This window comes from Pipistrellus kuhlii, unplaced genomic scaffold (assembly GCF_014108245.1).
Source record: "Pipistrellus kuhlii isolate mPipKuh1 unplaced genomic scaffold, mPipKuh1.p scaffold_m20_p_12, whole genome shotgun sequence".
NCBI classification, from domain to species: Eukaryota; Metazoa; Chordata; class Mammalia; order Chiroptera; family Vespertilionidae; genus Pipistrellus; species Pipistrellus kuhlii.
This window is the reverse complement of record NW_023425427.1, coordinates 16,254,697-16,269,115: the sequence shown is the minus strand read 5'-3', so window position 1 is coordinate 16,269,115 and position 14,419 is coordinate 16,254,697. Positions and strand designations below refer to the sequence as shown.

General features: G+C 54.8%; 1 protein-coding gene across 2 annotated transcripts in view; it reads right to left on the bottom strand.

Annotated features, from left to right (window-relative positions):
• Positions 1–327: 327 nt before the first annotated feature.
• FBXO10 (F-box protein 10) overlaps positions 328–14,419 on the bottom strand; it is a 31,130-nt gene continuing 17,038 nt past the window's right edge. For both annotated transcript variants that reach the window (XM_036433335.2, XM_036433334.2), the window contains 8 exons: positions 13,490–13,639; positions 11,223–11,359; positions 9,784–9,854; positions 8,284–8,436; positions 6,825–7,094; positions 4,663–4,976; positions 3,470–3,651; positions 328–2,196 (listed from right to left, as the gene is read on the bottom strand). In XM_036433335.2, the coding sequence (XP_036289228.1) occupies positions 2,022–2,196; positions 3,470–3,651; positions 4,663–4,976; positions 6,825–7,094; positions 8,284–8,436; positions 9,784–9,854; positions 11,223–11,359; positions 13,490–13,639 (1,452 nt within the window). In that variant the 3' untranslated portion in view covers positions 328–2,021. The remainder of the gene's footprint in view (positions 2,197–3,469; positions 3,652–4,662; positions 4,977–6,824; positions 7,095–8,283; positions 8,437–9,783; positions 9,855–11,222; positions 11,360–13,489; positions 13,640–14,419) is intronic.

The following is a 14,419-nucleotide window of genomic DNA, read 5'->3' as shown; positions in this document are numbered from 1 at the left end:
CTGCGGGGCCAATGGGACTGGGGGACTCCAGAGGCAGGCACGCGGAGTCTGCAGACTGTCATGTGCCCACACTAGGGGCTGCCACTGTTGATCTTCACAAAGCCCACAGCCGGGAGGCAGGGCCACAACACCCTCCATGACTGATGCTCCAGGAAACAGACCTCGGAAACTGTAACTGCGGTGGGAACAAGCTGAAAGGACAGGGTGGCCTGGGATTCCATTCCATCTCCTTCAGAGGAAGCCTCAGGAGGCGAATGGTACAGGTCTTGCACCCGGCTGCCTGGGAACTCCGGCATAAACCCAACCAAGGAAAGTCCCCCAAATTGCCTCTCTTAAAATATAGAACTTTATTTTAGTTGCTGAGATTTTCATAAACGCTTGGTTCACAGAAAAGTCGTTTCTTACAAAATAATAAAGGCAGCATTTTGTACAGCGACTCACACTGGGGCCACCAGAGAAGTGCAAAGGACAGTGGGGACGGGAGGGGCCAGCGCTCTTGTGCGGAAAGTCCTCAAGAAGCCAGTGCTCCTGGCTCCCCCCAGCCCCCTCCCACCCCACCGGGGACCTGGAGAGCAGCACTGAGGGCCTGGCAAAAGTAGCCTGGGAAGCCACTGGTGAGGTGCACGACAGCGACCCCCACAGGCTGGTGAAGGCCTAGCATGAAAGGCCGAGTTCAGGTCCAGGGGCTCCTGCATCCAACCCCCTTCCTCAAGCAGCCAGGGCAGGGTCTGCGCCTGCCCAGAACCTTGACACTCACAGTACAGCTCAGCGAAGCCCTTTGGCAACTGGCCTTCCTCTGCCCACTCAGGCCACAGACCCTCCCCCAGACCTGGGCTGGGTGCGGGTAGCAAAGACAGTGAGATGGGGCCCTATGCAGGCGAGTGGGACAAGGGTGGACCTGGATGACACCAGGCGAAAAGTGCTCCGTACCTGAGGGGGCCGGGAAAGGACAGGGTGGCTCAGCAGGAAGAGCCACCGTCACCTGGAGGGAGGAGAGTGCTCTGTGGAGGTGGCAGTGTCTGAGCTACACATGTATGGGGGGGGCCTGGACAGAGGGAGAAAGAGCATGCCAGGAAGGGGACAGCATGAGCCAAGGCACATAAGGGTCAGCAAAGGCAGGTGGTTGTCCATGAGAACATGGACACCGACGAGGGGCCCGAGGTACCTGCACCCCCACCAGTCTGGTGCCCAGGAGGGGGCCGCTAGTGTGGCTGTGCTTGTGGGACGCGAGTCCTTGTGCAGCAGGCACCGAGCTAACGTCCTCCCGAGCTTGGGAGCCCCTGGAGGCTAGAGGGGAGCTGTGTGTCCTGCACTGCCCAGCCTGGCACTGCAAGGAAGGAAGTCCCTCTTGTTCTGACATGTCCTGTGTCATCCCTAGATCAGCCTAAGAGGGGCTCCCTTTCCTAAGCCCCTCCTCCATCATAGGCCCATATTTAAGTATAAAACAATGTCCTTTAGGAAACCAAACTCAACTCCAGCCCCGGCAGGCAGCTGGGCGGGTGTGTGGTGTCCTGGAGGGACGGGGGAAGGGGAGGCCTGGGGCAGCTGTCTCCACCTCACTAGAATTACTTCCCTCGGTCGGGAGTGGATCTCTCCCCCGAGAGCCTGCTGGGTGTGTGTGAGACGCAGTTAGCTCCCTGTAACTCAAACAGGAAACCTGACCGCAGCTTCAGCACTGAGTCTCCTCAACTCCTCATCATCTACAGGAGCTGGAGGGACTGGAAACCCAAAGTCTGTTCCTTTTTTCTTTGAGAAACTCAGGTGCCTTCCTACTGATAGCGGAGGAGCTGAAGGGGTTTGGAGGTGCCTGGTCCTTGGTCCCCAGGAGGCCTGGGAGCCCGTTTCCCAGGGGCATGGCGAAAGGATCCGGAGTCTGAGAAGACTCGAGGCCTCTGCCACCCCGAAGGCCTCACCTCTTAGCTCGGCTGGCGCTGGTGGCCTGAGCCCGGGAACGGGACGTGGTCGTTGCTCCCAGAGTCTCGGGACCGCGCTCTAGCCGCCCCGCCCGTGGCTCTCCGTCCTCACAGGATAGTGCAGAAGATGCTGCGGTTGCTGTGGTACCCGCCTTCCACGCGGGCCGTGATCCTGGTCGCCATGGCGGCCACCTTCTGCCCGCTGTGGGCTGCAGAAGGGCCTCGGAGCGAGTTTTCAAGGTGAGGGCGTGCTGGTGGGTTCATGAGCCGCCATGTATCAGACCTGAAGATGCAAGATGATAACAGGGTCTAAGAGTGAAAACTTGTCTGAATGCCTGAAATCTTACCGCTGGCTCAAGCTCACTGGATGCAGGTGTTTAAATCTAGGTGTAGTTTTTGTCTCCCACGCTGGTGAGGCCAAAGGGCAGAAGTCCTGCATTCTAGTTCCAGGTGTGCCTCCTGCATGTGATCTTGGGCAAGTTCCCTTCAGCAGCCCCAACCTCCCCTCTTGGTAAGGATCTGGATAAGATCAGTGGCTTTCTTTTTCTCCTCTTTCATTTTCCCTTCTCCCCACCCCAGCTGGATAACCATGAAAATTGACAGGATCTTTATTTACAATCACCACAAACTAAAAACTACAGCTGATGAATGGAAAACCAGTAAATGTTATAGCCATACAATAGATCACAATTCAGCAAGAAAAGGAAGGAACGACAGAGGCGACACCATGGGCAAATCTAAGGACATTCGGCTGAGAAGACTCAAAATACTATATTCTGTATGATACCTGTATCTATATATCTATATCTATTTCTATGTTTTAAATCCTCATCCAAAGATATGTTTTTATTGATTTTTACAGAGCAGGGGGTGGGGGAAGAGAGAGAAGAAAACATTGATGTGAGAAAGAAACATCCATCCGATACCTCCTGAACACGCCCCTACTGGGAATTGAACCTGCAACCTGGGTATATGCCCTGAGGCACCCCTTTTCTGGACTTTTTTTTTTTTTTTTTTTTTTTTTTTTTTTGTGTACAGGACAATGCTCCAACCAGCTGAGCCACCTGGTCAGGGCTAACTAGATTTTACTAAGGCTCCGAGATATTGAATAACTTGCCCAAGGTCACATAGCCAAGTAACCAGCAGAGCTGAGATTTGAAATCACATTCCCCTTGCTATGAAAGCTTGTTTCCTCCCAGGGAGTCAAGTGCAGCTCCTCAGCCCAGGCCCTGATCTGGCCAGAGCCGGAAGCTGGCAGGACTGCAGGGAGCAAGGGCAACAGAACCCCTGGGCCTGGCTTCTCGAGTGACCTCACTGAGGTTCTAGAACACATGTGTCAAACACAAGGCCCGCGGGCCAAATCCGTCCCGCCAGGCCTTGCAATGTGGCCCGCACCACGCTGTCATCACTGCACTCCGCTGCGTTTCCATCACAATGACAGTTTATGACTGTTCAGTAAACCATTCGGCCCGCGATTTAGGCTGGATTTTAGATTTTGGCCCCTTCTCTGATTGAGTTCGACACCCCTATTCTAGAAAGTTGGCTTAGGCACGTACTTTTTCTTGAAGACCAGGAACTTGTTGTTCTGCATGACGCATTCTCGGTTGTTTGAGATCTGCTGGAAGATGGTCTTGTTGGTCTTTCCCTGGAAGAAGATGTTCTCCTGCACCAGAGCCCTGGTGCGGCCCCGCACGGCGATGCCATAGGCCCGGAATGAATGGATCCGGTTCTTTATCACCTGGGGAAGGCAGGCAGCTTGTCACATGGGTAGGGTAAGTGTTTATAAAATGAGGTAAGAGCATGCTAGGTCGGTGAGCAGTGAGCCATGGGAGCTCAGGGAAGGGATATCGAGGCAGACAGGGCGGAGTATGGGAGGAGCAGGGAAGGCTTCCTGGAAGAGGTGATGGGTAAGCTGTAGGAGTTTATCAGATACAGGCAAAGGCAGGGAGGCAATAGGAAGAAGGAAAAATGTGCAAAGGCTTGGCAGAGAGGGGAAGTGGTGCCAGAGGCCAAGGCCCACAGGAATCCAACTGAGGCAACAGCTTCCACAGCTCAGACTCAAAGCCAAGGACGTCTTTCCTGCTTGCCTAAGTCACTAGCCATGAAGCCACACAGCTGAAGAGGCCTTGGGATCATCACTCACATGGGCAGGGACTGGCTCAACTTTGAAAGCCTGGCACCCGGCACAGCGCTTTGCATAAAAAGCAAGCTCAGGGCTCACTGTCCCACCGGGAGACAGAAAAGCAAAGGCACGTTGACAAAGCACCGTGGGAAGTGCTCTCTGAGGTGGGGGTGGGAAGAAGCACCTTCCAGTCCAGAAAAGGGGTGCCTCCATAGCCTGGGGGCGCAGGGAAGGCCCCCCGAAAAAAGCCACAGCCAAGATGTAGGACTGAGATAGAAAAAGAGGGGGAAGTGTCCCAGGTCCACAGGGAACAGTGTGTGCAAAGGCCCCGAGGCCAGACTTTTTTCCTCATGAAACACCTGCCATACCGCACACAGGGTCCCTGTGAGATTATTCTGTTAGCAGAAATCCAGAACAGCCCTGACCTTGACCTGGGGACCCACAAGCTACCCCAGGTGGCACCCTCACCCTAGCTTCCTGCTGGTAACTGTTCATCCCTCAGTTATATGTCCCCTCTTGTGTGAAGTCCCATCTTTGTCTTCCAGGCTGAGAAGGGCACACACACATGGGCACACGCGCGCGCGCGCGCGCGCACACACACACACACACACACACACACACACTCACCTTAGTGTCGGACCTGGGCAGCAGCTGCAGCCCGCTGCCCCGATTGCCAATGATGTCATTTTCGATGACGACGGTGCTGTCACCCTTGGTGATGATGCCATGGCCTCTGTTGTCATAGATGCCATTGCCCCGGAGCTCCACCTTGCACTGGGCCTCAACCTTGACCCCACTCTGGCGGTTGCAGGAGATGCTGTTGTTAGCCACACGGGTGAGCTGGCCGCTCTGGGCTATGGTGATGCCTCTGTCCCCGTTAGCGTGGATCACGTTGGTGATGACATGCAGCGCCTCGCTGCTCTGGATGTAAAGTCCTGAGGCTGCAGGTGGAGGGGTGGGGAGCAGAGAAAGCACAGGGGATCCCAGGTCAGCCCTGACAGCACCCGTCGGAAAAGCCTTCCTGGAGCTGTGCCCCTGGGGGAGAGGCAGGGAAGAAGAGACGGCATCACTCAGAACCAGCCCCTGGGAGCTGCAGCTTCCAGGCGGGCTGACACCCAGAGCAGGAGGAAACCTGGGAACATGGAGAAAATGCTGTTCCTCCTGAAACGAGTCCCCGTGAAAGATGCCAGGGAAACAGGATGCAAGATCCCGCAGGCCCAGGCCGTCCTGTACTGAACGCCACCCACATCACAGTTCCAACGCCACGAGCACCTCCTGTGCTGGCGCCCTCACCACCATCCCAGCTCCACACAGACCTCCCTGCTGGAAAGCTGTTTTGTTCTCTTTCCCATTCTGACCTGGCATCTGCCTCCCCACTGTTTGGAGAAATTTGATTATACGGGAAATTCTATAATTTTTGAATTAAAAAAAATTTACTAAACTAAGTAATATGTGTCTAAAATGTGTTAGAAATTTTGGAAAGAAAATGCTGTTTGGGGTATTTGTAGAAAAAAGCACAAACTGAGGGGGCTCAGAGCGGCCAACGTGGCGACAGATGGACCCCCAGGGACATCCAGCCACCACTAGAGCAAGCGGTGTGGTACGGGGCAGTGCGGGAGGAGTGGGGAGGCTGACGATGGGGTCACATGGGAGCAATTTGAGCTGTGAGTTCAAATCTCTTGGTGGTACCTGCCTGTTGCTTCTCCTGCGTGGTTGAGAACAGCAAGTGCAAATGAAGAGTTTGTGGATGTATGCAGCTTTTCCTGTCCTGCACAGATTGCCCTGACCTCTGCTACCCCCAGAGGAATGAGCTTCTGAGCCTGGTAACCTCTTTTGTTTTCTTGTTTTTTATTCTTTATTGTTTAAAGTATTACATATGTCCCCTTTTCCCCCTACTGACCTCTCCCCGACCATTCCTACCTTCTAGCACATGTCCTCACTCCCCTACTGTCTGTGTCCATGGGTTATGCTTACATGCAGGCACACAGGTCCTGTAGTTGCTCTCTTCCACCTCCCCCTCCTGCCTGCCTTCTGAGGTTGGATGGTCTGTTGGATGCTTCTAAGTGTTCACCTCTTTTTAACAAGCCTTCCTCCACTAGCCCTCAACAGTGATTCTGGCCATCAGCCCTGTTAGGAGTCCTGGGGTTAGATAACGCCACAGTAAGTTTTTTGTTTTGTTTTGTTTTAATTCAATAAACATGAAATACCGACTATCATCATTTTTTATTAAATGAATGAAAACATAGATTTAAAACTTATTTTTCTATACAGCTAAGAAAAATCACTGCCAATTAAACCATGATATGCCATCAATTGCAAGACACATCTCATCAAAGATGCTAAAATGTGAAAAAGGTGTCTCAAAATTGGTTAGCAATGTGCCTGCCAGGTGTGGGTTTGGCACTGCAGGGGAGAGGGCACCCATGTGGGTGGGATTCCAACTTTGCCTCAAGTTCACAACCTATCAGAGTGATGAAACAGCAGAAACCAGCCCCTAACTAACACGTGCCCCTGGGGTGGGGAGGGCACGGTGCGAAGGAGGAAAGGATGCTGGCGAGTCCCCAGGGGCTCGGAGGTTCACGGTGTCTGGGCTGTGTGAACGGGAGGAAGGAAAGCAGCATGAGCAAAGCCGGAGGCTGGGGGACAAGAAAGGATGGATTCAAGTCCGGGGACGGGGGCATCGGGTGAGCGGACAAAGGAAGCGGCCGGAGAGGCCGGAGGGCAGGAAGGGCCACGGAGGCGGAGAGACCTCAGCGGCTGTGGATGGGGCGGAGGGCGAGGGGACTCACCTCCGTTGTGATTGACGCTGTTGGACTCCACCAGCGCCACGGCGAGGGGCTGGCGCAGCGGGTCCTCGTCCTTCTCCAGCTCGGGCTCCCAGAGGGCGGCGTCCCCGTCCTCGCTGAAGTGCTCCTGGGCCCCGTGGCCTCCGGGGAGCTCCCTGGCGCCCTCCTTCTGGCTGAACACCGCCATGCCGTACAGGCCGTTGTAGCTGACGTGGTTGCTGGTGACGTGGGGCAGGCTGGACGACATCATCCACACGCCACAGCCCTTGTTAGCTGGGACAGGAGAGCAGCCCGTCACCGACACCGAGCACAGGGTGATCACCTCCGGCGTCTCCCCCCCAGGGGAAGCACCGGCCCTGGCCACAGTCCCTGGTTTGCTAAAGGCCTGGGACAGATCCCAGGCTCTGGCTGCAGGCTCCTCCTCCGAACGCGAGGGAAAGTGGCAGGAAGGTCTTTCGACTAAGATCATTCTGTCGGGTGGAACGGTGTTCTGGGAAACGTCAAGGCCACGCCCCAGGTCAGAAGCACAGAAGCCCACAGTGACGGGGCCCAAGGGGTCACAGAGTTCATCTAGCCCCACCCCTCCCTGAAGAGACAGAGGCGGCTTCGGTTTGAACCCCAGCCCTACCACTTCCTAGCTATGTGACCTGGAGTAGCTGATGGGACCTCTCCCTGCCTCTGGCTCCTTTAAAAATGGAGTTAACTATCTCAGAAGGCAGACGTGAGGATTAAATGCAATAATGCGTAGAAAGGGCTTCGCAGGGTTGGGTGTGAACCAGTTAGCTGCGATCATGATCACACATCATCAAATGTACCGTTCAGAAAGACGAAGGGTTTAACCCAGTGGTCGGCAAACTCATTAGTCCACAGAGCCAAATATCAACAGTGCGACGATGGAAATTTCTTTTGAGAGCCACATTTTTTAAACTTAAACTTCTTCTAACGCCACTTCTTCAAAACAGGCTCGCCCAGGCCGTGGTATTATGTGGACGAGCCACCCTCAAGGGGCCAAAGAGCCGCATGTGGCTCGCGAGCTGCAGTGTGCCGACCAGGGCTTTCACCCAAAGCCAGAGTGAGAGGGAGAACAGCTTGCTTCCTAGGACGATCCTATTTCTCCCCTGTTATCTCCAGTCCTCTGGGTCACAGGAAACGATGCTCAGGTATCCACGCCAAAGCGGCCCTGTCCTCACACAACTCCGGGCTCCTGCCTCCTGCCGTTTTAAAGGGAGACCACGCTTCCTGCGTGGCTGACCCCACGGGATTGCTCTGGTTACATGGTGATGTGCCAGAGGCTCCTGGGTTCTGAGAGGGGCCGTGTCACGCGGCCTGAGATCGGACGCCGTCTCTGAAGCCCAGGGAAAGAAAGGCCACAGCTTCCTCAGACCCACAAAGGAGGGTCCTGGCTTCCTGCCTCCCAGGCAGGGCCGGGCCCCAGGCCCCTCCCCCGGAAGGGGCTCCTCACCGTAGATGGTGTTCCCTTCTATCAGCCCTTTGCCTTCGTCTCCCACGACCACGCCGTCCGAGTAGCCGAAGCAGATGAGGTTGCTCCTGAGCACGGGGACGGCCCCGCGGCGGATGTCCACGCCGCCCCACTGGTTCTCCCGGATCACGTTCTCTAGGGAGAGGCCAACGCCAGGGTCAAGGCCACAGGCCGCCTGCGACGCCAGCGGCGAGGACGTGGGCAGCTGAGGGGAGGGACAAGCTGGACCAGGAAGCTCGGGGCTTACCCAGGCAGCACCCCAAACCTTCCCTGGCGTCTCAGGGACGCGTTTGCTATCTGCTTTCCCCAAGGCCAGCTCTGTGTCTGTCTGTGCTCCCCTGTGTTCCCAGGGCCCACTGTACCCGTGGCCTTGGGAACTGATGACTAAGAATAACGGGCATTGGAGCCCCTGAGCCAGGCCTGGCAGGGGATGTCTGCCCTGGGGGTGGGCGGGGGGAGGGGGAGGGATTAGAGTAGGGGGAGAACCCAGCCATTCGCCCACCAGCCAAAGGAGGCGCTAGCTTGTCCTCAGCCTCCGCTCTGACTGCAGCCTGTCTCTCCCGCCCCTTCCCTGCCCAGAGTGGGCTGGAGAATCCCAGCCGGAGGGTGGTCCTGGACCATCTGCACCGGCACTGAGGCGGGCCAGACGCCCAGCCTGCTGGGACTAGAGTGCAATGGCTCACGAGACCCTGTGTGACTGGCCCCTTCCTGCCTCTATGACCCCGAATCAAACCCTCACCCCTCATTCACCACCCTCCAGTCACACACTCGATCTCTCGGCTCCTCGGCCACGCCAGGTCTGTTCCCACAGGTGGCCCTGCATGGAATCCAGGTCTTTTCCCAGGGTCCTTCTCACCATCCAGGTACTGGCTTACAAGCCCCCTCCTCAGAAAGGGCTGCCCTGACCACCCAATCTAAACACCACAAAGTCCCTCTGGCTCCTTATTCCAAGTATCTGTAGAGCACGAATCATCCTCAATAGGACTTCTCCTGCTTGCATATGTGTGCTTTTACTTATTTATTTGCTTCCCCCTCCTAAAATGTCAGTTCCCGGAACGGGGATGGTGTCTGTGTGGTTCACTGCTGTGTCCCTGACTCCTGTCTGGAGAGCAGGGCTCCTGGGTATAGTCAGTGTACACCAGTATGTGTACAGGGGAGGTCTGGGCAGGCTTCCCTGAGGAAGTGGCACCCAGGCTGAGACCTGCAGGGTGAGGGGAAATGGGGATGGGTGTCCAGAGCAGGCAGGAGCCCGTACAAAAGCCAAGAGGAGTTCAGACATGTTGTGTGGCATATATGTTCCTGACCGCATGATGCCAGCCACCCAGTGAGATCCTGTGAGCACTGGGCCAGCGTCCCCGAGTTAGCCACTACCAGCAGGAGGCCAGTCTGTCCGGGTGAAGGACGGGGGGGGGAGGGGGGAGTAAGAAGAGGGGGAGGCAGAGCCCACTACCTGACCGGCCAGGCTCCAGCATCCCCACCTACCTGTGATGAGGCCTTTGCCATTCTCATTCACGGCTATGCCGGCTGCACGGCCCTTGAAAATGTGGTTCCCACTAAAATGTAAGGAGAACAAGACAGGTGAGGCCAGACCATATCATGCGTCAAAGACAATGCCGACTCAAGGTGGCTGCCTTCTGTCGTGGGCTTCCCCAGATGGCTCAAGCCCCCAGCAGCATAAAGCTCCTCCTGAAGTCCCAGAAGCCCGGCATTTAGCAATCTTCGGTTATCGCCGTCTAAAACTACACCGATAGACATGCCATGGAAGCACAAGGCTCCGTGGTCTCTCTCTTGACTGGCATCCACATACAAACAACATTTATTTACTTTATAAAAAATATTTTTACTGATTTCAGAGAGGAAGGGATAGGGAGAGAGAGAAACATCATTGATGAGAGAGAATCATTGATTGGCTGCCTCCTGCACGCCCCCAACCTGGGCATGTGACCTGACTGTGAATCGAATCTTGACTTCCTGGTTCATGGGCCAATGCTGAACCACTGAACCACACCGGCCAGGGCCCAATGCCACCTTCTAACTTTTTATTTTTTTTAAATATATTTTATTGATTTTTTTTTTTTTTTTTTTTTTACAGAGAGGAAGGGAGAGGAGAGAGAGCTAGAAACATTGATGAGAGAGAAACATTGATCAGCCGCCTCCTGCACTCCTCCTACTGGGGATGTGCCCGCAACCAAGGGACATACATGCCCTTGACCGGAATCAAACCTGGGACCCTTCAGTCTGCAGGAAGACACTCTATCCACTGAGCCAAACCGGTTAGGGCACCAATGCCACCTTTTTAAGAGGGCCTTCCCACACATCCCCTCCCTGGGAGCTGTGCGTGTACATACTTGTTGCTATGGCACAAATAGCAGAATGGCTCGCACCCTCTCCTGATACTGTGTAGTGTTTATCCCAGTCTGTCCCACAAGACAGCCTGGAGGGCAGATCCATGGTCCCAGAGTGCCACTGCCCCTTCCACCGACAGCGCCCACCCTGACTGACCGCGACGTGCTTTCACGCCGAGGTCACATGTAGCCTCCGAATCCTAACACAGCGTCCCTGGTGGCCACTATCCACTGACCCGAGCTAACATCTCTTCCGGGCACGTGTGTCTCCCAGAAGAGAGTAAGCTCCCGTCTGGCCCTTGATACCTGTTATCATTATAATGTAGAAGCGCTCAGTAATACTTGACTAGAATGGCTGCAGGGTTATTAACTGGAAGAAAACACAGAAACACAAAATGGCTGTGTTATGGTGGGAGTCTGGGCGCAGACTCTTCTGTGCTCGCGTCTGTACAGCTGCGTTAGGAAACAAAAAGCATCCTCAAACGGGGGAAAGACGGGAGAAGGGAAGCAGCGATGAGGAAGGGAAGGAAGAAGGCACCGCGGTGGGCAGGGCGGTCGGGGGACAGCAGCGCCTACCTCACCACTGGGTTTCCGTGGTACAGGATGTAAATGCCGGCCTCCTTATTGGAAAAGATCTGATTGTTCCGGATGACGCCTTTCCCATTGCCAAGGACGACAATGCCGGAGCGAAGGCCGTGGTGGATCTGGTTACACTGCAAGTAACAGGAGACGCCACGAAGGACAGATCAGACAGGGCCAGCCTGAGGCAGAGTGCTCCCCACCCCACAGCGGGCCGGGACGCATTCAGCGGAGGAAGCACGGTCCCCGGAGGAGCCCCCCTGCCCTGCACAGGGGCGCACGTGGACCCGGTCAGGCAGACCCCGAAGACAGGAGTCTCCAGTCCCTCGCCGGCCCTATGGCTGGGGGCTCTTGCTCTTCGCCGGCAGGCACGCTCCTGGAACTTTCTGAGCTCCCACACACAATCGCCTGGCCACGCCACACTTCCCAGGGCCGGGGGGGGGGGGGGGGGCTACCTTCAGGAACAGGCGGCACCCCAGGACTCGAGAATGTTGGCCAACCCAAGGGGGTCGCATCCGGGGAAGGGTGAGAGCCATGTGGCGTCTGGTCCACGGTTCTTGTTCAGGAGAGGGCTAGGGGAAGGTACGGCTCTGGGGAGCTTAGCTATCCCATGGGATGTGAGGTCAGACGTGTGTGAGCTACAAGGAACCTTGGAGATAATCATTCTAACTCCTCCTACCAAAGGGCAACAGGCCCAAGGTCATTCGTTTGTGGCAGAGCCAGATTTGAAATCTAGGTGTGTGGGTTTTTTTTTTCTGTCTCCCAGGCAGTCAGTTGCTTTTGCCCAGTGACACCATTTTTAGATTATAATAAGTTATAATACAATGGTTTCACTCCAATTGTTCATTTACAGCCCCGAGCACAATCCCATACTGAAACCAGGAAGTTAGCTGTTTCTCTTTCACAGAACATTCTGGTTTGCTCTCAAGTGTTCCATGCTGCTAGCTCTTCTATTCTTACTCACTTTTCAGACTTTCTCCTGACAGGCTGGGCCGACGCACCAGGGCAACTACAGCCTAACAGATGTCCCCAGGGTGGAGAGCTCTGAGAGAGAGGGTATGCAGTCACATTTCCATCCACGCCCTTTCACAATGCCAGGACTGATCAGCAATACCCCCTTCCCATTTCCACCCACTAACTGGAAAGGCAGCCTCATCTCTCTGGCAACAGCAGCGCCCTGGTCATGCGTCCAACACCAGCTGCCGGGCAAACACAGCGAGAGAAAGAAGACACAGCCAGGCATGTCACTTTAACTAGTTAGGATGTTCCTTTCTCTGCATGTCCAGGGCAGCTTAGACATAATGGGTTGAGAACATCAACCCTGAACCAGCCTGCCTGGATTCAAACCCCAGCTCCGTCCGTCACTGGTTGTGTGGTTTGGGGAAAGATCCTCAGCCTCTTTGTGTCTCGATGTCTCATCTACAGAATGGGGATAATAATTCTACCCCACAGGGTTGTGTAAGGAGTAAACCATAATTATATACAAAGTTCTTAGAATAACCTGGCATATACTAAGCACTAACAGAAGGGTGGGTATTATTTTTCCAGGTCCATAAAAAGTCCGTCACATTTCCCAGTTTCTCAGAAGCCTGTCCCGGGAAGGCCAGGGCAGAAAAGGGGCTGGTCTCTCAAGTCGCTAGTCTCATGGGCTAAGTAAGATATTTATTTATTTATTTATGTATTTACTTACTTACTTACAGAGATGAAGGGAGAGGGACAGAACGTTAGAAACATCAATGAAAGAGAAACTTTGACCAGCTGCCTCCTGCACACCCGCTACTGGAGATGTGCCCACAACCAAAGCGCATGCCCCTGACCGGAATCGAACCATTCCGCAGGCCAACGCTCTATCCACTGAGCCAAACCAGTCAGGGCTAGGCTAGGATTTTAAGTGGCTTTCACCCTGGTGCCAAACCAAACTCACCATATCCATGAAACAAACAACCTTCAGCACGAAATCTCCTTTTTTTATAGCAAAGAATGAACTCACGTGGTGTTTTATTTCTGATCCACGTGATTTTTCAGGGCAGGCACCGTCATCTTTAATTCCTACCAAAGTCAAAAGCCAGCGAGAGAGCCTATCAGGGCCTGGGGTTTCCCCCTGTGACCGGACCTCTTTCTCACTGACGGGGAAACGGCAGGGGAACGGACAGGGAAGCCCTGCACACAGAAAGCACGAAGGCGGCGACGCGGCTGTGAATATCCCCAGAAATGGTTTCTGAGGAGCCAGAGCCCCCCGAAGAGGTGCAGGCAGCGGGGAGTACCAGGACGAGCGGGTTGGACCGCTTCCGGATGTCCACGCCAGCCTCCGCGTTGTGGTAGATGTTGTTGCCGGCGATCAGGCCTCCGCCCTCCAGGCGGAGAAAGATGCCCGACGCTTTGCAGCGGTGGATGTCGTTCCGCAGCATGACGATCTAAGCAGGGGAGAGAAAGCCATTTGTTTTCCTGTCACAGAGGATTAAAAAAGAAAAAGAAAAAAAAAATCACTCAGGGGCACCGAGCCTCCTCCGGAGCCTGGCCTGTGCTGTGCGACCTGCCGGCGGCGAGAGGAGCGCCCGGGGGTCGGCGCGGCCGCGCTCCGCCCCTGCCCCGGCCTCACGCCGGTTCTTTCCCGAAGCCTCCTCAGAGCCACAGCGTCCGAGCGGAATAACTGGGCGTCGGGATGGCAAAGACCCTGAGAGAAGATGGGACTCCGTGGTCCTCACACTCAGCGTGCGTTGGGGCTTGCACACAGATTCCCTCGTGGGTCCAGGGACACAGCTACGAATGGAATCAAGTTCCAGATCGACCACTTCCTACCCGCCCTGGCACATACCCCCCTGCCTGAGAAAGCTGAGCGCCCGGCTCTTCGCTGGATCGGGCCTCGCCTCCTGGGCACAGGGATCAGCTCAGCAAGCCCTGCATGGCTGCCCACAGCCCCCTGCTTGAATTAATGCCACTTAGCATATAATTATGCTCAGGATACACCATGGATATATATATATATATATATATATATATATATATATATATATATATATATATATATATGTGTGTGTGTGTGTGTGTGTGTGTGTGTGTGTATTTTATCCTTTGACTATACATATATTTATAGTAAAAAAAAAAAAAACTATCCATTTTTCAGGTTCCTGCCCAGAGACTCAGAGCTGCATGCTTCATTCCATGGCTGCCCAATTCCTGCAAAAAGCCCTGAG